We start from the raw sequence: 24,321 nt of genomic DNA, 5'->3' as shown, positions 1-24,321 counted from the left end.
TATATATATATATATATATATATATATATATATATATATTTATTAAATCACCTGAACATAACACCACGGTAGAAAACTGGTATGCAAGATGTTGCAAAAAATCAGTGTTATTGCACATAATAAAACCATCATCATTATGCTAAAAACTGAATATTTTTTATTATTTCAACCAACTGTCATTTTTTGCAAAAAAAAAATAAAAAATAAGTAAGGTTAAAAATGCTAACTTTTCTCCATGGGAATTGGTGATGTCAGTATTTAATCAAATGAAACAGAGTTTTTTCAAAGCAAAAATGTTGTTAAAAAATACAGAGATAAACCGTTAGAGAAATTAGCAATTTTTTCATGGATCCTATTTTTTTTTTTGTTATTTGTTTGTTTTCTATGGCTTTTAAAGATTAAAATATGCAGGTCAAGAAAAACTACCTGCTGTACCCTTTTTAAAGCTATTTATATAAGATCTGTATTTTATTTGAATTGGAAAACGAATAACACAATTTTAACACAATGAACTCTACATAAAACAAAATCTTAAATTTAAGTCCACTCAGTTAATGCCCCTTTCAATTCATAGTCCACTTATTAAACTATATCAAGTAATCAGTTCTATAAAATCTTGGAGTGCTGATTCCCTCTGTTGCCATATGTTTGCTTAGGAGGAAAGATTGATGCAAAAACAGTAATTAGGTGCAAAGGATTACTCTTACGTAGTAGATATCTACCACTCAGACATCATAAAGAGGAATGGACAACACTGCACAACAACTACAGTTGCAATGGGAAAGTAATTGAATTCATTTCTAACTATATAAAAAAAAGTGTGCATTTGAAAACCTTCAGTGGGATGGATGTAGTCGATATGCGGATTCTGGTCATATTTGGTCAAACAAAGAAGGGAGGCCAGATACTCCTTTTCTCGCATAATGGCCTTATTTTATTTGATGGCTTTGGCGACAATATTTTATTACAAGAACATATTTTTATATCAAGTGTTTGGTGTATCCAACAAATTGCTGCAACTGATTATATAGGCAAAATAAGTGTTGAACACAACAAAATTTGTCTCAATATATTCTATAGGTGCTATTGACATGACATTTTCACCTAACAATCCAAACATGGAAAGAAATCAAACTATAGATGTCCAGAAATGAAGTTATGTGTAATACAGAGAAATGGCAGTGTTGAAAACACTTACAGAAATGTACATAATAATTTTTACAAAGGACTTTGTTGGCATTGAAATCTTCAAGACACCTCCTGTATAGAGAAATTAGTCACATGCATTGCACAGGTGTGATTTTGGCCAATTCTTCCACACAAACAGTCTTCAAATCTCGAGGATTTCATGGGCCTTTTCTATAGCCTCTAATCTTTAGTTCTTTCCATAGATTTTCTATTGGATTCAAGTCAGGTGACTGGCAGTGCCATTCTAGCAGCTATATTTTATTTCACTGAAACCTTGAGAGTCTCCTTGGTGTGTGTCTGGGGTCATTGTCTTGCTGAAATGTTCACCCACATTTCATCTTCGTCATACTGGTAGATGGCAGCAGATTTGTATCAATTATATAAAGTTTGTCAGTACCATATGCTGAAAAAATAGCTCCACACCATGATGTTCCCACCTCCAAACTTCATTGTCCGTATGGTGTATTTTGGGTGATGTGCCATCTGACCTCCAAACATGACGTGTATTATGGCATCCAAAAGTTTAATTTTCATCTCATCTGTCCGGACTATTCTCCCAGTATTTCACAGGCTTGTCTAAATGTTGTACAACAAACATTAAACGAGCTTCAACATGCTTTTTCTTCAGCAATGGAGTCTTGCGTGGCGAGTGCATTACTTATTTTCTTTGAAAAAAACCGTACCTGCAAATTCCAGGTCTTTCTGAAGCTCTCCACTAGTGGTCCTTGGCTCTTGGACAACTCCTCTGAAAATTATTTTCACTCCTCTGTCAGAAACCTTGCGAGGAGCACCTGGTCATTTTCGGTTTATGGTGAATTGATATTCTCTCCACTTCCGGATTATGGCCCCAACAGTGTTCAGTGGAACATTCAGAAGCTTAGAAATCCTTCTGTAACCAATGCCATCATTTTGATTTGCAACAATAAGGTTGCAAAGGTGTTGAGAAGGCTCTTTACCTTTACCCATCATGAGATGTTTCTTGTTTGATACAAGAGAAGCCTTTTTATAGGCCATCATTTGGGACTGAACCAGCTGATATTAATTAGAACTGACAAGGGGCAGGATTGCTTTCTAATTACTGTGAGGTTTTGGCTGGTGTCTTGCCTTTTACACCTCCCTTTCTTCACATATCTTAATTTTTGGACATCTATTGTTTGATTCCTTTGTATTTGTAAATTGTACGGATTGCTACTGACTTGTGGTGAAAATGCAATGTCAATAGTAGCTCTAGAAATATATTAACTGAGAAAAATAGTGGTCAATACTTATTTTACGTCAGTGTTGACTATCCTCCTCCTAAGATCATTCACACTGTAAACCTTGAATTCAGTGCATTTCCCCCTCTCAAGCCAGCTTGTGGTGACAGTGGAATGGAACAACTCATTTTAAAGAGAAGGAAATCTGCAGCAGAACCAGGGCTGGATGAGAAGCCATCAGCACTGAACAAATCAAATCAAATCAAATGTATTTGTATAGCCCTTTACAATAGCCAAATGGTACCCAAATAGCTTTACAACAAAGCCATAAAACAATACATAACACATATAAAACATACAGATACAATTAAAAGTGCTGTAGTGGTGCAGCGCTGCAGGACATTAAAAGCCTTCCAGAGGTGCATAGAAAGGAGCACACAGAGAGAGGACATCTAAGAGACAGTATTATCCTAGTCAGAATTAAATGCTAATTTAAAAAAATGGGTTTAAAGCTTTTTTTTTAAACAACAGAAGTTTAGAGGACACAACACAAAATAAATGGTGATGGTGCAAAATGTTTTAATCATATATGGTCAGAACTCCACTTGTTACCTGTTTAATGGTACCTGTCTGAACTTGTTATCTGTAAGACACCTGTCCACAGGCTCAATTGACCAGACACACATTATATCATCAAATCTCATACCGCCTGACTCCAAACTCAACGATGTCCAAGACCAATGAACTGTTGAAGGACACCAGAAAGAAACTTGTAGACCTGCACCAGACTTGGAATAGGCCTACAATAGCCAAGAAGGTTTGTGTGAATAAATCAACTGTGGGACAGTAAGAAAATGAAAGACATACAAGACCATTGATAAGATCCCTTGATCTGGGGCCCTATGTAAGATCTCATCCTGTTCTTGAGAGTGGTGAGCAGAAATTCCAGAACTACACAGAGAGCCCTAATGAATGACTTGCAGAGAGCTGGGACCAAAGTAAAACAGACTACTTTTAGGGGCACACTATGCTGAAAGGGACTCAAATCCAGTGGTGCCAGGTGTGTCCCCCTGCTTAAGCCAGTACATGTCCAGGCTCGTCTGAAGTTTGCCAGAGAGCAGGTGGATGATCCTGAAGAAGACTCAGAGAGTATCATGTGATCAGACTCATTATGTTTGGAGGAAGAAGAATGTTGTGGCACACAAAGAACACATGACTATTTTGAAGCATGGTGATGGAAACAATATGATTTGGGGCTGTTTTCCTGCTAAAGCGACAGGAGGAGTGATCCGTGTTAAGGGAAGAATGAACGGGGCCATGTGTCATGAGATTTTAAGACAAAATGTCCTTCCATTTGGGAGAGTATTAAGGAACACTGCTGGGTCCTCCAGGATGAAGGAAATTTGTTGAGAGAGTTGAAAGTCAGTGTTGCTCAGGTACAGGTCTAAGAAAATCACTCCAATAAAGGATATCGGTTCAGAGGAATGGGCAAAAAGATCTACAGTGCTTGCAGACCTGATGTGGACTTGCAGGAATCAGGTACATCTGTCCAACAGCTCATTAATGCAAATTTCTAAATGCATGGCAGCAATTCATTGCATTTATGCATGTAGACATGGTAAATATAATGCTATCTCTTCTATATGGACCAAACTTTCGGAGGAATTAATATATGCCACAAAGTACGGTATTAGGGCAGTTCTGAAGGCAAAAGAGGGTCGAACCCGGTACTAGCAAGGTGTACCTAATAAAGTGGCTGGTGAGTGTATATGTTTTGATCTATGCATATATATCTTCTTTAATTGAGAACTTTAGCATCTTTCTCAAATATCTTTTCTATATTATCAACATTTCAAAATGATTAAAACTGGCAAGAAAATATTATTCTACTTATGTATCCCTACTTTCTGCGTTTATTAACATCTAAAGCTTGACTGAGGCCCAGTTTCAGCCCCTGTCCTGTTCAGAGACAGCAGCAAACATACATTTCAGCTGAGTGATAGATTGAAATTAGGACTATAGATTATAAAATATTTTATCTATAACTGAATAGTTTAAAATGTGAATTTTGGTTCCAAGCATATGTAAATCATAATTAAATTCAAATTCCATCCATCTTTTCCCACTTATTCTATCAGGTTCATGATGGGCCGGAATGCCCATATACTGCCTATCTGCGGCAACATGGGCAAGAGGTGGGGTACACCCTGGACAGTTCGCCAGTCTGTTGCAGGGCAACACAGAAACACACAACCATGCACACAATGATTCACACCTAAGGAAATTTTAGAGATGCCATTTAACCTAATAGTCATGAAAGGTCAAATGGCCACTGTGGGAGGAAGCCGGGGTGTCCGAAGAGAAACGACGTATGCACGGGAAGACCCTGAGTAACTCCATGCAAAAAGGCCCTGATCCAAGGATCCAGAACCTTCTTGGTACAAGGCAACAGTGCTACAAACTGCACCACTGCCCATCTCACAAATTAAAATTTTGAAATTCAAATTCTACATTCAAATCAAAATTAAAATCTATTTCAGTGCACACGCACACACACACACACACATATATATATATATATATATTTATATACTGTTATCAAAGAACACTGCAGGGCAACAAGATTGCACATGATACGATAATTAACAAAATTTATATTCCATGATACATCTCCAAATGATTACCATTCACATCAATGGCTTCATTTTGTGCAAAATAAATAAAAAATAAAGTATAGCCATGCATTCAGAGGATAGGGGCAATTGCTGTCTAAGTAAATTAAATATGAAAAAGGCTTCTGTAGTTTGAATTGCTTGAATTGCTTTGCATTTATGTAAAACATTTCTACAATTATAATAAGGTAAATACACCTTATGCGATTTCATTGGTTTAATTTTACTGTTTCCCTTAATGACGGACGGAGAGGGTGCCAAAAGTTATATCTGTTTAATTTCGTCTGACGTCACTGAGAAGGTCCTACAGCAAGATAAGTCCCCCGTGATGCAAAAAAGAAGAAAAAAAGCCCCCCCGTTATGCGCAAAAAGTCACTTTTGTATTGACGGCAGTGTTTGAAAGCCCATAAAACATATGTAGCTATGGCTAGTGAGATATAATTAAGTAGATGTATTTTTATTTTCATTATTTTTTTTTTGAGCCACAAATGGAAACACACAGCCAAGATCCGCACACATATATATTTTATTTATTTTTATTTTTTTTGTTTGTAGGAAATCAATCTAAAGAACTATTTATGGGTACAGTAAACGTTTGTCGGTTTAAAAGGTCTTGGCTCGAGCTCAGGAGGTGGGCGGTGTAGGTTAAAAACGCAAGCGGAAGTGGTTGGGGGCGACTTCTCTTGCCGCACATCTTTTCTCTCCGCTCTCGTTTGTGTGCTGCTGGGGGGATGGGGTCGTGTCGAGGATGAGATTCAAAATATTTATCTCTTGGCTAACCGAATATCTATACTTCTGAGCCACACATCCTTCCCAGTTGTTGGACCATCAATCGATTTGGCTTCGTATGAAGCTCGGCGGTGTTCGCCCTCTGTAAAGTGGAGTATCTGAACGTCCACGATACGCTTAAAAAGTCGACAAAATGTATCCTGCTGGAGGTAAGTGCCGAAGCTACTGTTAGCAGCGGCTAACCGATGCGGCTGGTGGATAATTCATGTTTATAATAACTAGTAGCTTCCTTCATACTATATTTATGCAATTTATTAAAAACAGTTCATTCGGCAAAGTATGTTTGCCCTTGTACCTCAGCGGGCGATAGATTTAGGGTAAAGCTTAGTTAGCATCAAGCAGCCGTTAGCTAAATTAGCTTTAGCTGCACCTCGTTTTGTCAACTTGTTCACTGTGGACTAACTACTATAATCAGAAGAACCGAAGCTCAATTTCGAAAAAAAGAGTAATATATGCGAGATGAACTAATTACTTATTTTTATCCTCCTGCTAAACACATAACAGGAATTTTAACCGGTGTTTAACGCCCGACCACGCTTTCTAATCTGATCCCCAACCATACAGTAAGTCTAATACTGTACACCCTGATCAGGGTAAAGTTACCTCAGCTGTTAGCCGACGTTTTTATTTCTAAATTGACAAAAAATTCATATGAGGGAATTATGATTTTTGAGACTTAAATTTGAATTCATGTAAATTGCATTAGAGTATAAAAAATTAGTAAATATTACTCATACAATAAATAAAGGGTATGTCAGTTGGTGCCAAAGAAAACAAATTTCAAAAAGAGTTTTATTTTTTAAATAGGTAGTGATTAAGCTTATGGGGAGACTAAATTACTGAGGAATTGAATTAAAGTTTAAAAAATATTTCTATTTTTACATAAATGAAGACTCCCAGAACTTTAACTTTTTATAGATTAACTATGACCTGGATAACTTCACCAGAATTTTTCACTCTATTTTATTGTATAATTCTGCAGTTGTTTTAAAACAATTTTATAGTGTTTAAAATAAAAATAAAAAGCCTCAGGTTCCTTTCTTATTTTACTGAAATAAAGCTTTGATTATTATGTTACAATTAATATACAGAAAAGAGGTACAGAGATCAAAGGTAATAAACGATGTATTCTTGTTCATGAAACTACCTAACAGATAACCCTATGTATCCAAAGGAATCATATTAAAAGACATAACCCAATTTAATATAATGCTTCAATGTACTAAGAGTTGGTGAATAGATGTGAAGCTGGGGTTAATTTTTATATTTCCCTTTCAGTAAATATTTTTAAGGAGCACATCTGGCTGATATTGGAGTGTTTTCTTGTATCTGTTTTTGCTGAAACGTGCATGAGTTTACCGTTTATGCATTTAGCTCATGTGCATTAATATTTTGTTTAATTTGTAAATAATCTTACCTGGCACAGCTTAAACGTGGTCAAATAACAAAAATATAGTCTCTTAAAACTACATCGCTTGCATTTATGGTTCCTGAATTCATGGGGTATGACAAAGGTTTCAAGCTAATTCATCTGTCATTTTTACCCTTATTTTGCTTCTTTCTACTTCTATTTTCTTACATTATAAACAAAGCAATTGGAATTCTTGTATATCTGTTAATTTTCATTTTATTCTCATTTGATATTGGAAATAGATTGTATGATCTCACTCTTACAAGAAACTTTGTCTTATTAAAGACTGTGCTGTATTGCTTTTTTATGATTGGGAGCCCCATGGAGCATTCGACAAATGAAATCAAAATAAATGTGATTGACTACCAGATGATGGGTTATTTTCATGATTAGGATTATCTCAAATCTTCACTGTACTCTGGGATTTAAAATACTTTCAATCCTTTATCAAAGTAGGTATGAAGTAAGGGTTTTTTTAGTCAAGTTTTCTGTGGCTGATGCATACTTTTGTACCTGAAAAAGTTTTATTTGATAATTCCACAACGGCAAAAGACCTAAACTTATGTACACATACTTATAATGATTTTAGTGCCATCAAACTCAAAATAATCATGAGACTTAGTAACGACCATTTATTAGACTTAAACACTTTAATCTGCCTTTATTATCAATCAAGCAAGCTGTGGGGAAGTGCAACTTATTGATTATTGTTTGCTAACATTAAATTACATTTCCGTATGAAGTAGTTAAAAAAAATCAGGGTCTGTTTTTGATTAAAACTTCTACACTTTTGAAGACTATTGAATGAACTTGAGGGAGTTGGGTGGATTCTCTAATTTAAGGTTCCCAGCTTGGTCCAGGTCTTCTGCTTGTTTACTGATAAGAGTCCTTTCATCGTGAATGATGGTGCTTTAGTAACGATAAGAAGGAAATCTATCTGCAAAATGCAATTTGAAACAAGCTGCTTTCTTTATTTTCTTACAGCACGACATGTAAAAATTTGTCTCTCTTTGGATTAATAAAAAATGTCTAGATTAAATGATAACTAAAACAACTGAAAGCTGCAGCCCCCTAACCCCTTGTTACTGTCACATTTATGTGTAAGTGGACACTTATTCGATTCTAACATGTTTTCTTTTTTTGTTCTTTGCAGCTACAGAGGTTCTGGAGGGACCACGTTCCTCTGGCTCAATGAGCTCTGGTAAGATTGCTTACATTTTGGGTTTGAATTGGTCCCAGCTATAATGTTATACTACTGGCAAAATAGTTTAACAATTAAGTTAAGTTAACTTCAATCTGCTTAATATACTATACAAGTTTTGATAAAGATATGCAGCATGTTAAATCAAAATTCTTAAAATAAAGATTTGACTTCCTACTTTTGAAGCGATACTGAGGTCGTATTATAAAACCAATCTTAGATTGTTTTTATTCCATTTGTCTGTTAGGGTCCGCTGATAAAAAGTAATCCAGCATATTGGTGATTAAAAACATTCCATGATAAAGTCCCATCCTTGTAGCTAATGTTAAACCTCTTGCTAATTACCCTAGCTTTCACAAACATTTCAGGTTAATGTATGGTGTGTTTGTTTTTATCACCTTCCACCACCTTCTCTATGACACCTGTCGCAGAAAACCCAAAGCAGTTCCAAACAAACCAGCTACGGAAGTTCTGGGGAGCAAAACATTTACATTAATTAATTAATTGAATTGTTTTTGTTCTTCCCAAAGCCTAATTTATACTACTGTGCATGAAGTAAAACATTTCATTTCAGAAAAAAAAAGCTTTGTTTTTATAGATTCATGCTTTTATTCGAACTTAAAGCTTTATTTCTCAAAAACACACACAAAAAAAAAAAAATAAATTGTGACTGATGCTTTTCACATATATATATATATATATATATATATATATATATATATATATATATATATATATATATATATATATCAACTTTTAGAGGGATTCATATCATAGCCGTACCTTTCAACATGTCAACACTAAAATGATAAAAGCCTTAGAGATCCAGTTCCATAACGGGTACTCTGTGCTGGTCTGTAGACATTGACCAATGTTTCTAATTGGAGGTCCTATGCTTGATGTGTCGGGCGTTTAAGGGAGTTTGTTGCAGAATAAAGCTGGAGCTCAGAGATAAGATGGTAAAGGGTTTGGTGCACTCTGACAGACTGGAATATCTGAAGTTACATATGTGGAACACACTGAGTGAGCAAGTAAAAATGACATATCTTTAAAGGTTTAAAGATAAAAGTCCAGATATGGATTTTTGGGAAACAAAATGGTCATATTATTATCTACTAAAAGTTTTAATGATATGTATGATGAAGGAAAAAAAAACAAAACAAAAGCATACACACCTTTTTTCTTAATATTAGCCAGTTTTCCACATGAACATGCAAAAAAAAAAAAGTAGTGTATTTTCTGGAGTATAAGTCACACCAGCCCAGATATCTATTATAAAGAAGCAAAAATCCATAAATACGTCACACTGGTCGATAAGTTGCAGGGACCTAGAGTGTTGCTAATTTTCCATAAAAAGTTCAGATGATAAGAAAGATGATGAAGGGTTAAGGAATGTGGCTCTGCAACAGATGTCATTACTCAAATCAATCATGTCACTAAGGGTGCTGAAAATGGGAAGACGCGCAATACGCCAAGAGCACATTTTTTAATGGCACCTTTTCAGTCCTTCTCGGTTGTCGTGTTAAGTTATCAGTAATGATTTTTTTTTTCCCCTCCTGTTCTCTGACTGTGAACACTGTGACCTACAGAGCTGCTGCCATACAGTGATGCACTGCATTTCCAATGGCCCTTTTAAAACATGGGCCATGCTGTTGCGTAAAATAGTTTTATTACTGTTAATTGAGAATGTACCATTATATTTTTTTGTTTATACGTTGCTCAATAGTATATTTTGTACCCCTGTCCAAAGCCCATTAAAAGTGTGACTTATAGTCAGAAAAAATAAGCTTCCCCATTATCCTTACTCAACTATTTATTTATTTAGTTTTTTTACTTAACACGGGTCCGGTCTGGATCCCAGTGTTCAGGTTTTGTCCTCTAAACTTTTCCTTTGATTATTTTTGGATTCGGTTCTAACTGTGCATTTTGCTCTCCTTTTATTTCCATTCAGATCCTCCATCTTCCCCGTTGCCAGAATATGTGTTCAAGCCACCATCAAGGCCGGATTTCGGCACCATGGGAAGGGTGATCAAACTCCAGGCCAACTTTTTTGAGATGGAAATTCCCCAATTGGAGGTCTATCACTATGACATCGACATCAAGCCAGAGAAATGTCCCAGGAGGGTTAACCGGTAGGTCATTTTTTTTTATTATTATTTATTTTCAGCCAAGTTTGTAGAGATATGCTTTTTTTGTTGTTTTTTTTGCACTGTGGTGATTAATTTCTTGCTGATCTTAGTGAAATTGTAGAGCACATGGTTCAGCACTTTAACACCCAAATCTTTGGTGATCGGAAGCCGGTGTATGATGGAAGAAAGAACCTCTACACGGCCATGCCTTTGCCCATTGGTCGAGACAAAGTATGTACTTTACCTCTTAGCCTACTTGGTTTCTGTTTCCTTATACTTTTAAAAAAAGTTTTAACATCATCTCTACTTCAATCACAGGTGGAGCTTGAAGTGACGATACCAGGCGAAGGCAAAGACCGCAGCTTCAAGGTGTCCATCAAATGGGTTTCCTGCGTTAGTCTACAAGCGCTACATGAGGCGCTAGCTGGACGGCTACCGAGTGTTCCTTTTGAAACTATTCAAGCTTTGGATGTAGTCATGAGGCATTTACCTTCTATGAGGTTAGATCTTTTGTTTTTGTATTTTGTCGTCAGTTTTTATTGTCTTGTCTTTAAAATATCTTCTAATAATCTTTATGCAAGTCCAGAATGTGTGTCAATTAAGGAGTGATATTCTGTTTTGAGCGTTATTTATGAATTCTTTACAAATTATTATTTTTAAAAGGATTTTTCATTTTAGCCATAAGCAAACATGCTTAGATTCTATGCTAACTATTGAACATATCATACTATGGTCTGATACAGGTACACCCCAGTGGGACGCTCTTTCTTTACTCCCTCAGTGGGATGCTCAAACCCCCTAGGAGGTGGGAGAGAGGTGTGGTTTGGTTTCCATCAGTCTGTCAGACCATCCCTCTGGAAAATGATGCTCAACATTGATGGTAATCTACTTGCTCTCCCCCAAATCAGTATAAACCCTGTCGTTTCCGCACGTCTCACCTGTGTGGTTCCATTTTGCTTGCAGTTTCAGCCACAGCTTTCTACAAAGCACAGCCTGTGATTGAATTCATGTGCGAAGTTCTGGATTTTAAAAGCATCGAGGAGCAACAGAAGCCTTTAACAGATTCTCAGCGAGTGAAATTTACAAAAGAAATCAAAGGTAAGAAAGCTGCTCTCATCAGTTGGAATCATAAACAAAATAAGCTTCCAGATATTCTGGTAGTGGGGAAAAACTTTTTTTCTACATATTGTATTTATTTGTTTTAAAAACTTTACAGTTTTCATTAAGGCAGTGACATTTCCAGCTATTAGTGTGATATAGCTATAAGATCTGCAGCTATATCACCAACCCAACATAGCGCACACACTCTGGACCTATATGTCTATAATCTAAAAACAGCTGGAAAAATTGATAAAAGCAGAGTCTAGACAAGTGGAGAATTTTAAAGATGAAACCTAATATGACTTGACGCTTAAAACAAAGGTCATTGAACGTATTTAACACCTTTGATTTCTTGATATAGGCCTCAAAGTCGAGATAACGCACTGCGGGCAGATGAAGAGAAAGTACAGAGTTTGCAACGTGACCAGAAGACCAGCCAGCCACCAGACGTAAGCCCCAGAACCTCTTACCACAGTTTACTTAAATGTCCTTATCAATACATTTTAGATGAACCAGAACATGCAGCAAGAAAATGAATTGAAGAAACTAATGTTGGCTGATCAGTTTTTGGGTTACTGTAGTTTAAATTTATATTGATTTTGTCTTTATTTTCTTAGGTTCCCTTTGCAGCAGGAGAATGGCCAAACTATTGAATGCACAGTAGCCCAGTACTTCAAAGACAAGTACAAACTCATCCTGCGATACCCTCATCTCCCATGTTTACAGGTGGGACAAGAGCAGAAGCATACCTACCTCCCTCTAGAGGTAAGAATCTGCAACATTTCGGGTGTTTTTGGGAAAAATGAAACAGATTAGACTTTTTTGTTGTTAACACATCTTCCATAAACATGGTCTGTTTAGGTGTGCAACATAGTGGCAGGACAGCGCTGCATCAAGAAGTTGACTGACAATCAGACCTCCACAATGATCCGGGCCACAGCCAGATCTGCACCAGACCGGCAGGATGAAATAAGCAAACTGGTAGGGCATCAGGACATAAAGGGTTAAATGAACTCAACAGGCATCTATAATGAACCAAAAAATCTAAGATAAAGTTTAGAAATGTCAATAAACAATTTACACTAAAATAAAGGACATGGAGCTGATCCATTACGTTTGTTTTTCTTCCAGATGAGAAGTGCCAACTTCAACGCTGACCCTTACGTCCGTGAGTTTGGAGTAATGGTGAGGGATGAAATGACAGAAGTGAACGGCCGCGTCTTGCAAGCACCTTCGATACTTTATGGCGGCAGGGTATGTTGAATAGTTCATTAGATGGATTTAAATGTATTCACTTTTTTTTCATAGTTAAATAGTGTGAAGCATTAAAAAATAATTCCTGATTTTGACATTTTCAGAACAAAGCAATAGCAACGCCAATTCAGGGAGTCTGGGACATGAGGAACAAACAGTTCCACACTGGCATTGAGATCAAAGTGTGGGCCATTGCTTGCTTCGCACCACAGCGACAGTGCTCCGAACTCTTGCTCAAGTACGAGGATTTTTTTTGAATGCATCTGCTGTAGCATCCTTATGTTATGCATATGTGGCAAAATACAAAAACAAGATCAATTTGTTGATCTTTTGGCAGAGCTTTCACAGATCAGCTGAGGAAGATTTCTCGAGATGCAGGGATGCCCATCCAGGGTCAGCCTTGTTTCTGCAAGTACGCCCAGGGGGCAGACAGCGTGGAGCCGATGTTCAGGCACCTCAAGTACACCTACCAGGGTCTGCAGCTGGTGGTGGTCATCCTCCCTGGAAAGACACCAGTTTATGGTCAGAAATATTTGAATAACTTGTCTTACTACCTTGTCACTGCTGTGAGCTGTTGTGTTTTAAGTTAAATTTTTATCTTTTGTCAAATTTATTACTAAGAAATATCTATCTATCCTCTCTTTAAGAATCTGTTATATTCTTACAGTTACAATTATGGCTTCCTGGTTTAGTAAAAATAACTGAAATAGTGTGGCTGTAATATTTAAAACATTCACTTTAAAGTGTAATTTTGTTGCATTTTTCTAGCTGAGGTGAAGCGCGTTGGCGACACTGTGCTTGGAATGGCAACGCAATGTGTCCAGGTGAAGAATGTCCAGAAGACAACACCTCAAACTCTCTCTAACCTCTGTCTGAAGATCAATGTCAAGCTGGGCGGCGTCAACAACATCCTGCTCCCACAGGGCAGGTCAGTGGAAATGCTCACACCTCTGTTTAACGGGACTTACTTTTAAAATGAGCTTATAAACAGTTAGCTTCTGTCTTACAGTAGAAGTCTCTTCATTTCTTTTGTAAATTCAAATCATTTTTTTTTTATTTTTTATTCACAATCCCTTTACACATTTTATTTTAATTTAAGCAATTTATGCAGAAACTAATGTGTATTTCCATGGAGATGAGACTTGATGAGCCACCAATGACCTACGTGTTCAAAACTCTTAATGACAACCGGCCACGTAAAGCCTCTCTGCTCCAACTATCTTTCTGATATAAAACTAAAATCTAGCGAAAAATGTAAAGTTCTATGGTGGTTAAATTTATAGGTATTGTGGAAGATATTTTCGAATCCGGTCTGTGGTCCTTTGCCGCTTGTCTTTCCCCCTCTCTTATACCCCCTTTCCTGTCAGCCTACTGTCAGAAAAACAAGCCACTGGTGCTGTAAAAACTAAAAGAAAAAATGTCTTTGCAAGAGCATGAATGAGCCCATTTCTCCTCGTGCACGCCCTGTTTAAAACGTGCTGTTCTCATAGCTAATACAAGCTTACTGTGTCCACATACAGCGGGGAGTATTTAGTAGACTTTATATTCAACTCAGTTAACTGACCGTTCGAACACATAATCACTGCTTTTTGCTCTGTTGCTCTTGTAACTCTTCCTCCTCCACGCATTGTCTGCACCATCTTTGTTATTAGTCGCTGCTGTCCGGTAGCGATATCGGGCCGCTGTGACAGCAAATCACAGAACGCTTTGCGAGGAGAGCTCTGCTCACAAAGCATTCTGGGATATATCTGCCTCTTCTGAGGCCTTTCTTTTCTTCTCATACACTTCGTAGACACTTTGTCTCTTACGACCCTCAGCCATTTTCAAAGAACTACAGTGAGAAAGGTGAGCTTCAGTGACTGTCTGAAACTTTAGCTCACCTCAGATATACACCTGAAAGTGCATGGACAGAAAAAGATAGCTAACTGGGAACAAACAGATAGGACGGCCTCACGTAAACATATCACCAGAATGATTGACAACTAGAAGGACCAATTGTTTAAATGATCCATCCAGAATTAAAATATTGTCCTTTATACGTTTATCGTTGTTAAAGTGTTTTTTACTCACCTAGTTGCATTATTATACAATTATTCTTAGCAGAAATTGTTGTTAAATGTAAGATTTTAAATGTTGCACCACCTCCTAGCATTTTTATTTTAGTTTTTTATTATTATTATTATATTTAAATATTACCTTGCTTGTGTGTTACCTTTTGGATGAAACCATGACTGGGGTTTGAAGGTTTTTAAATGTTTGTATAAACCACAATGATTTTTAAGATTCAAGGTTTTTGCTCTGTTGTTACAAATTACACTGGATTTATACTAAATTAAGCCCCTATGAAGGTCAGTTAAGGGATTAACTCACTCTAATCTTTAAAACAGAACCTCTGTTAAAGCAGATGTTGAATATGTTTTCAGTATTTGGTTTCATGTATTACCAATGTCTTTAGGTTTCCTGCTAATAATCCGGTAATGAATGGAGCCTCACTCCATTAGAGGCCTAGACATCATTTAGATCACTGCCCAATATGCTGAGTAAAGAGATTTCTAGAGACGCACAAGAAAATAGGAGTGAGCTGAAATTGGCTTCACAGCTGCTGATGTTTCTGCTTCAGTATTACCCGAGCAGCCCATGTACTGCAATATGTCATCTGGGTCCATTCTGTGCCTATCTTTCCAGGCCGCTGGTGTTCCAACAGCCAGTGATCTTCCTTGGTTCAGATGTGACCCATCCACCTGCAGGAGATGGGAAGAAACCTTCCATTGCTGCTGTAAGTTGTGACTAAAAACTCCTAACTTGAATTTTCTTTTGAATTGTGTAAATTATGTGAGCATTCAGAAAGTATATTTGAACACAAGTAGATAAGTGCAAGCATTTTATGTATATATTTTACCAGATTTATTAGCTATATTTTAACTTTCAGTATTTGTATCACAGGACTAACTACCATTTTGATTTGCATTTCCCTATCCAAAAATGTAAACAGTTGAACATATCGCTTTCTGTCTCGTAGGTGGTGGGTAGCATGGATGCCCACCCTAGCCGATACTGTGCCACAGTGCGGGTGCAGCAGCACCGCCAGGACATCATCCAGGACCTGGCCAACATGGTGCGGGAGCTGCTCATCCAGTTCTACAAGTCCACTCGCTTCAAGCCCACCAGAATCATCTACTACCGAGATGGCATTTCTGAGGGCCAGTTTAGCCAGGTATTACAGCAACTCTAAAGCGACCAGAACGCCATGACATTGTGTGAAATTACTCACCGTTTCTCACTTCTTGATTCTACTTAAAGGTCCTTCAGCATGAACTGCTGGCAATCCGTGAAGCTTGCATCAAACTAGAAAAGGATTACCAGCCTGGTATTACCTTTGTGGTTGTACAGAAGAGACACCACACAAGGCTTTTCTGTGTGGACCGGAACGAAAGGGTGAGTATTTCATACATATTGACAACATAACCATGTATTCATTTATAAAAGCTGTGGTGCATTTTCTGACTTTGTGTTGTTAACATAATGTGGTTGGATTAGAAGCGTAGTACTTCTAGGGTTGTTGCTATGTTTGTTTCCTGTTCCTAAATGTTGCATCAGCAGTCAAAACCTTTGAAATTATTTTAACTTGGGATTTTTTTGCAGGTTGGAAAGAGTGGCAACATTCCTGCAGGGACCACAGTGGACACCAAAATCACCCACCCATCAGAGTTTGACTTCTACCTTTGTAGTCATGCAGGCATTCAGGTAGGAGCCAAGATATGTAGCATCTGATTGGGGTTGTTAGCTTAATTGCAGGTTCACACCAAACACGTTTTAGTGTCAGGATGTTTGGTTTAAATGGAAAATCTGGGAGCATCAAGAGGTCAGGCGGCGTGGTTTGACTTCTGGGTGCGGTGGGTCTGGCAGCATTCCCAGTGTTGGGAGCTGTGCATTTTAAGATGTTTAAGTTGCCAAATCAGCTGATGCTGGAGGTGGAAACTCTGAACTTTGCATCTAGATTCTGAGCATTAATTAGAGGCATGCATTTACTGTTAGCATAATACATTTCTAGTCATGATAAAAAAAAAAAAAATTGCTTTCATCGTCTAAATAAATTAGAAATGTGTTGATAAAAATCGGGCGAATTGTGAATTTTATTTCTGATATTTTTCTTTAATTTCTTTTACTTTTTTTATTGGCAAATTTAAAGAATATGATTAAATGTGGTCACTTAGGGGTGACTAGTGAAATGAATCGCACCTTTTCATGTAACGTGTTGTGAAGAAGCCAGCTTTAATTTTTTTTTTTTTTACTGTGTTGTTTGTTACTGTGGGGCCTTAATTACGGGGGCATGCATTCACAGCTAGGCAGCTTTCTAAAAACAACTTCAAAGAAAGAATGAATGGTTTTTATCATCCAGCCCTATTTTCAACCAATCAAAGAAGCTGACCCAGACACTAAATACAAGCCGTGATCTCGGCTTCTGCAGAGCTGTCAGTATAAAGCCATGAAAAACAAAAACATATAAAAAGTATTGAACACAGGTTTTATCTAAAAAGGATAAGAATACTCTGATCATTATGGGTGGGCATTTACTATATTGTTGACTGTTGTAGTGATTAGTTGCTAGTCATAAAAAAAATTGGGATTATGGCCTAAATTATGAATTAAAAACTCCAGAAAATAAGTGAATTGTGAGAAATGTTGTTTTCATTATTTTGGTTCTTTTTATCTCCTTTTTTTACATCGAGGCATTTGTAATTTGAAGAATATGATTAAATGTGGTCACTATGAGATATTTAGTGATATAAATCATACCACTTTGTTACTGATGTCCTGAAGAAGCTGAATTAAAATTTTTATGCTTCAAGAGTATTATTTGTGATTGTGGAGATATGATTGCTGTGGTAAGCATTCAGCTTTACTTGAAAGATTGCAAAGATTTTTTTATTTATTTTTTTGCCTTGATTAGTCTATCGTTTGTCGTATCCACTTCCCAAAAGCCGACTCTGTCCAGTAAATTCACCAAAGGCTGATTTCTTCGCCTGACTCTCTGTAAAAAACGAAATATCCCAATTATAACCAAACTTCCTGTATGTTTCGGGTGCCGCCATGTTGATTTGCTTGTTTGCCTCTAGAGAGCAGTAGTACTACTTTTAGGCGAGGAACCGTGCTAGCTTGATGTGTAAATTGTTGTACAGAACCAAGCTTGGCACGGTTAACTGATCCAAGCTCGGTCCAAACTCGGCTCAGATCGGTTTTCAGAGGGTAGTGTAAATGGGACTAGAGTCTCCATAACAACCAATATTGTGATTAGATTTTAAGCTCATATTACTCTTCTCTACTGATCATTATTACTCCACTAGAATATTTCCAATATAACATTTTATCACACTTGTCAGTTATACCTGTAGAATGTACTGTATTTATTCTTTTATCATCAAAGGGAATCTAGCGTTTCCCAGCAGCGTCTCTATCTCTCTGAATGGGGAAGACGTTTTTCTAAAAGAATTTCCTTTCATAAAGCCTTTTACATTCCTTGGAATCATCTTAACTTTATTTTATTTAACCCTCACCAATACTGAAAATGCATAGCATTGCGTCTTCATCACTAGTTAACACCTTCTTCCTCTGTTCCCACTGCTTGCAGGGAACCAGCAGACCATCTCACTACCATGTGCTCTGGGATGACAACCACTTCTCATCAGACGAGCTGCAGGTCCTCACCTACCAGCTTTGCCATACCTATGTGCGCTGCACCCGGTCCGTTTCCATCCCAGCGCCGGCCTACTACGCTCATCTAGTGGCTTTCCGGGCGCGCTATCACTTGGTGGATAAAGAGCACGACAGGTAAGATCAAACTTCTTACATATTTTTTTTCTTTTTTCATATCTGCCTTATCATCTCCTTCAGTTTTAAGTTCTTTCTTCTTTTTTTTTTGGTAGTGCTGAGGGCAGTCATACGTCAGGCCAGAGCAACGGGCGGGACCACCAGGCGCTGGCCAAGGCTGTTCAGATCCACCAGGACACCCTGCGCACCATGTACTTTGCCTGAAAGCACAACAACTGGATTGGTGTGGGTAGAACCCCTCTAATGAAACCAGTGATCACCTTCTAGCTGTCTGTGAGCAGCAAATCCCACACCAGGGCTTCACATTTTCTCTAGGTGATGAACCAGTCACTTGCCCATAGGTTAAACTTCTCCCCTTAAATCCACTTAAATTAAGCCATCTACAGTTTAGAAAAAGGGCCATTTTATTTTTATGCATTTGGTTTTTATTTTTCCCCAAAGTCTAAAAATAGAAGTTACACACTGAAATATATGAGGTAGTAGTTTTTTTAAAGTAAGTGGGCTGTTATATTCTACACCAGGTTTTTTTTTTTCTCCTGCAACATACGTGTTTTGATCCTGGTGCTTAAAAAAGAGAATCAAAAAGTTTTGGAGAGCTCACTTATTGTTTATATGCCAACACGTTTAAAACCAAACATTATTAGCCAATCAAAGCAAAGTGCACTGACCAGGATGGGTACTTCAAGAAGGACAAAAGTACTTAATATATTTTGAATTACTTAAAGGTTTTTTTTTTTTTTTTCCTTCAGCATAGGTCATTATTTTATTTGGAAAACAGAAGTGCCATTTGGGGCTTTGTTTCTATGATGAATTAGTTAGCCCATGGTTGGACTTTCTACTGCAAACTGTTTTATGCCAAATCCAGTGAAGGTGAAAATAGTTTTCTCTAACTGAACCATCAATAGTTCTGAAAGTTTTGTAAAAATTTAGGAACAAGGTAACCGCATTTATCGTTAAGTCCTGACCGATTTAAAGTTCAGTTAATGATTTAGTAACGCAAAACTGGGTGCACTGGGACTGGATCCCAGCAACCCCCCTTTTTTTTATGTTTTATTCTGAGCCATAATGATGAAACATTGAAACTCAAAGGCAATCGTGAGAATTTCTCCTTTTTTTGTTTGTAGTAAATCTTCATTGTATATGCATGTAGCTAAGATCCTTTTTCTTTCTTTTCTTTTTAAGACATGTAGGCATTTAAAGTAGTTTTCTCCTTTTACACACCTTAACCCCGCTTCTATTTTTTTATTGTATATAGCAGCAGGAAAGTATTTTCTGCTGCGTCGAGGTCAGATCGGAGCAGCCGTGTAGCATCTCCGTTTAGGGGCATTCGGTACAGCAATTTTTTTAACATTTGAACTGATTTTAAAATGTTACACAAGAACCTCTTTAGAGCAGAGGATGCTTCGAGAACTGTAAGCGGTATTAGCACAAAGCATGGGAGGTGGGGGTTTATGCAACCAGCTTTTGTGAGGTCTTTTTACTAAATGGAAATATTCCTAACCAGATATATTTTACATAAAGCTTTTAGTGGAAACGGCTGAAAAGTTTTAGAATTTTTTTTTTTTTACAGGCCAACGTTTTGTCTAAATTAACTCTTTGTCTACACGTTTTAAATGCAATTATCTTGCCTTCTAAGACTGTCAGTTTTTACCAATGGAATTAATGCATAATGACACCCTAAGCTTGTGAATGTTTGTCTTGATTGAAGGCAAGTAGTGGATATTTCCTAACTATGCATACATTATTTTTAACACATTTAGCAGTCAGAGGGGATCCCACATGAATTTGGATCATGTATAGAAGGAGACAATCAGGGTATTTTCAGTTTCCTTTTTCTTTTTGCATTTTATTGTTGTTTCTTAGTCCTTATCAGCATCGTCACGTTTGTAGTAATGGTCATTTGTGACGTAGATTTTATAGCTTAAAAATGAGTGTATCCTTTATAACACCAAATCTTTCACGGCCAAACAAGATTACAAACTTGTACATAATTATTGTTCAGCAGATTTAAAAGCACAAAAAAATCTTTTTGACTCTAGGTGCTAGATGATTTCACTATAAAATCTCACCTCAAGTTCTCACTGTTCCTCCTTTATCTCCACGATCCTTTGTTACCCTTTTTTTTTTTTTTAAACACCCATTACACGTAAAACTAAAGATCAGACATTTGTTGGGCATTCTGGTTAAAAAAAAAAGCAAATCCCTTACTTGATATTTAATGTTCTGATGTCAATATTGTTCTTATTGGTGCTGGTCTCAAAATGTAAATTTGGATGCACTTTTGATAGCAGAATAATGGGTATATCTTCTAATGTGTGTTTTCCTTTTTATTTTTTCCCTTTTATCTGAAGCAAAGGCTCGGCCATGTTGAGCGACACTGGTGTAATTGCATGGAAATGGCCGCGTGTTCTACCTCTTGTTACCTGTTGATATGTTATGGTAACATCACACCGCTGGCCATTTCTGTATAATTACCCTTTCTATGTATCTTAATAGGCAACCGCTTGTGTCTCCTGTTGATTTTTAGAGGCTCAGTGAGCATGATGGTGATTTCGTTTTTATTATATTTCTTAATGTTGCATAATTTCCATTAAGCGAAGAGACAGAATGTGTTTTAATTTCTATGACCAAATCCTTGGAGTGTGTTTTGTACCTACACACAGCTCTCTGCTTGTTTTTTCTATGCACCACTAAAATGACACTTTGATTTTAAACTTTGGCTCTTCGCTCGAGCTGTGTTACAACAAATGCAAATTCTCCTTCATCATGACCAAGTCGGTGTAATCTCGATGGTGCTATCATTCAGGCTGCTGGCGGAAGTTTTTAAGATGAGGAGAGATGCAGCAGCAGCCGGAGAGCTGGGGCTGATTTAGTAAAGCTTTGACCTGCCAATATGGAATTAAATCCACTTGTGATCTCTATAGCTATTATATAAACTATATTTTTAGCAGCATGTATGAACGAGAATAGTTATCCTTTTTTTTTTTTTTAAACCTTATATATATATCAGCTTCTTCCCATTGTGTTTTTGTGACGTCTCACTGATTCTGTAAATGGATAACTTTGAGGTTCCTTCCCTTATTAATGGCTTCTGCTCTGAAAATTGTTGCTAGGATATGTTGGTGCTTTTTACTGGTTTTGACAATATTGGAGTTTAGTTTCCAGCCAGTCACTGTTGAGGTGTGGTCCATCAGACAATCACTCCGTTTCTTGATTTGTTTTTCTAGTAAGTGTCTTCTAGTAAGTGGCTGGTTAAATATAAAATCAGTTCTGAAAAAGAGGGTCAGATTGTATCAGATGGAGATGGGTGTGTTGGATCCTTGTGGTTGATATTGAGTATCGCTTGGCATAACGGCGATAGTGACGTCGGATGCAGGAGTTTGCCAGGTTCAAGCTACAGCTTTAAACGTGTTTTTGGGTAAGACGCTTCACCCACATAACCTACTAATTGGTGGGGGGTGGCAGCTGTGTATGGCAGCCTCACTTCTGTCAGTGAGCCCAATGGCAGCTGCCATTATCAGTATATGTTAGTGTGTGATTGATTAAATGACAGAATGTAGGGTAAAGCGCTCTGGTCAAGTCTCCTGACTGGGGGGAAATAAAACCCTATATATATATACTACAGGGCATTTACAATTGTCGTTTGAATTTGTGTGGGTGCAGACCTTTTTAATGCGTTCACACCATGTTTTAAATATCCACTTTCCCTTCATAGACAGGAGGCACCAATAATTGTAACAGGCTCCATGCTTTAACTTGGAAGAAACCGCAACTTATACATCTGAGTGCTTTCTAAGGAGATGGCTGTTGAGTTTCTCGTTTGTTTTTGTTTTTTCTCGTGTGTGTGTTTTGCATTTCCTAACTATACCAGCACCTTATTAAACCAGATCAGAATGGCATTCTTTTTTTTCTTGATGCAAAACTCCAAATGTTGCATTGCACTAAAACTAAATAATCATGTAGCTATGGATGCATTGACAACATGAACCTGCAGGAACTTATTGAATTACTTTTATCCTAACCTGTACTTGTTTTTCCGGCAGAGCAAACAAAAGATTCCATCTAGCCAACTTAATTTATTATTTTTTTATAACCAAAAGCCTTTAACAACAATAAGATGGTTCTTTGTGGTTAAGACAGAGGGTCGCTTTTTGACCAAAGTTGTGGCGAAAAATGTTTCCTATAGGGCTGCAACTAACTATTATTTAATCAATTAATCTGTCGGATATTTTTTCAATTAATCGATAAATAAACAGATAGCCAAAGGTTCCTTAAAGAAGATTTTTTATGAAATTAAACCAGGTGAAACTAAAACTTTTCCACTTGAGGAGTTCTGGATAGAGCATATTGACAGCCAAAAACATTAGTTTTTTTTTTTTCTATCTTAAATGCAAGATGTTTAAATATATACATATTTTTTTTTTTACAATTTTGATATAAGTACTGCTCTAAATGGGTCGCTCTGTCAGCTAAAGGCATGTTTTACCGTCTCTATACTCAAGTTGACGATTAATCGATTACTAAATTACTTGACAATTACTTCTATAATCAATTAATTCAATTATTGCAACATTCGCAAACAGATTTTTTTATGGCGGTGCCCTGAAAACCTAACATAAGACTTTATTTTAGAATAAAAATAAATGTTTTTCTTTCCCCAAGAAAGCCTGGATAGTTGAGGTACAATAAAGGCCAATGTTCACTATAAGATGCCATATCGAAGTATGCAATAGAGTATTTTTGTTGGTTTTTTTGTCATTAATTTCTATTTTAGTCTCATTAAGCCTGATATTTTACTTTTGACTGACTGATGGATTGAAAACTGATTCCTTATTTCCAAATCTATCCCATCTGTATAGTAATTTTCCTCTAGGCGGTTTTGTTTACCAAAACTGTTGCCTGTGTAAGGTTTTAATTTAAATTTTTCGTAGAACCTGCTTTCCCCATCTTCAGATGGTACCGAATGTATTAAATCAGGTTGTAATATTTTGAAAGAAACAATCAATTCCGTTTTAACTCATTTTTATTTATCATTACTGTGTGGCTCTACACTTGTTAGCAAGGATCTCTTCAGTATCGAGAGATCAGATGTCGATAAAGCAACAAATCCCACCGGTGTAAAGTGATGTTGAAACTTCAGCTCTAGAGCTATAGTTGTTTACCTGTTTTAAGGTTTGCATCGTTTGGGTATAATAAGAAACTAGAGAATATCTTGTTTGCTGTTTGATTTCCATCTTGTGTGTGAGCTCTGTGTGGACTTGTTCTGTGATGTCTCATTTCCAGTGGCGGATTTGTTTTTAACTCTCGCCAGCGTACAGATTTCAGCAGCTGGGTCATTTTTGTTTTATTGGGTGTGTGGTCCGATATGTAGAGCCATCAGCAGGGTTCAGCAGACATAATTCCCCAGTTCCTATTGGTTTATAAACCCCCTGAAGAATCAGTTTGCCGCTGGGAGCCATTTGCCATGCCAACCAGAGACGTGATGGTTTTTGGACTTTTTAGGATGTAGAGCACCGTAACCCTCCTGATATATCAAAATATATATTTTTCT

At 37.1% G+C, this 24,321-nt stretch overlaps 1 protein-coding gene across 1 annotated transcript; it reads left to right on the top strand.

Moving 5' to 3' along the window:
• The first annotated feature begins 5,781 nt into the window (after positions 1-5,781).
• LOC107084366 (protein argonaute-2) lies at positions 5,782-23,100 on the top strand. The gene is made up of 20 exons (XM_015374167.1): positions 5,782-5,994; positions 8,410-8,457; positions 10,409-10,589; positions 10,697-10,817; positions 10,905-11,086; positions 11,330-11,466; positions 11,550-11,684; positions 12,049-12,136; positions 12,305-12,452; positions 12,549-12,668; positions 12,819-12,941; positions 13,046-13,179; positions 13,279-13,463; positions 13,710-13,869; positions 15,627-15,717; positions 15,961-16,155; positions 16,242-16,376; positions 16,584-16,685; positions 18,571-18,770; positions 18,866-23,100. Exons 1-20 carry the CDS (start codon positions 5,979-5,981, stop codon positions 18,972-18,974), a joined length of 2,610 nt encoding a protein of 869 aa, XP_015229653.1. The 5' UTR covers positions 5,782-5,978; the 3' UTR covers positions 18,975-23,100.
• The last annotated feature ends 1,221 nt before the right edge of the window (positions 23,101-24,321 follow it).

This window comes from Cyprinodon variegatus, unplaced genomic scaffold (assembly GCF_000732505.1).
Source record: "Cyprinodon variegatus isolate N-32 unplaced genomic scaffold, C_variegatus-1.0 Scaffold98, whole genome shotgun sequence".
NCBI classification, from domain to species: domain Eukaryota; kingdom Metazoa; phylum Chordata; class Actinopteri; order Cyprinodontiformes; family Cyprinodontidae; genus Cyprinodon; species Cyprinodon variegatus.
This window is presented reverse-complemented; position numbering and strand designations above follow the sequence as displayed.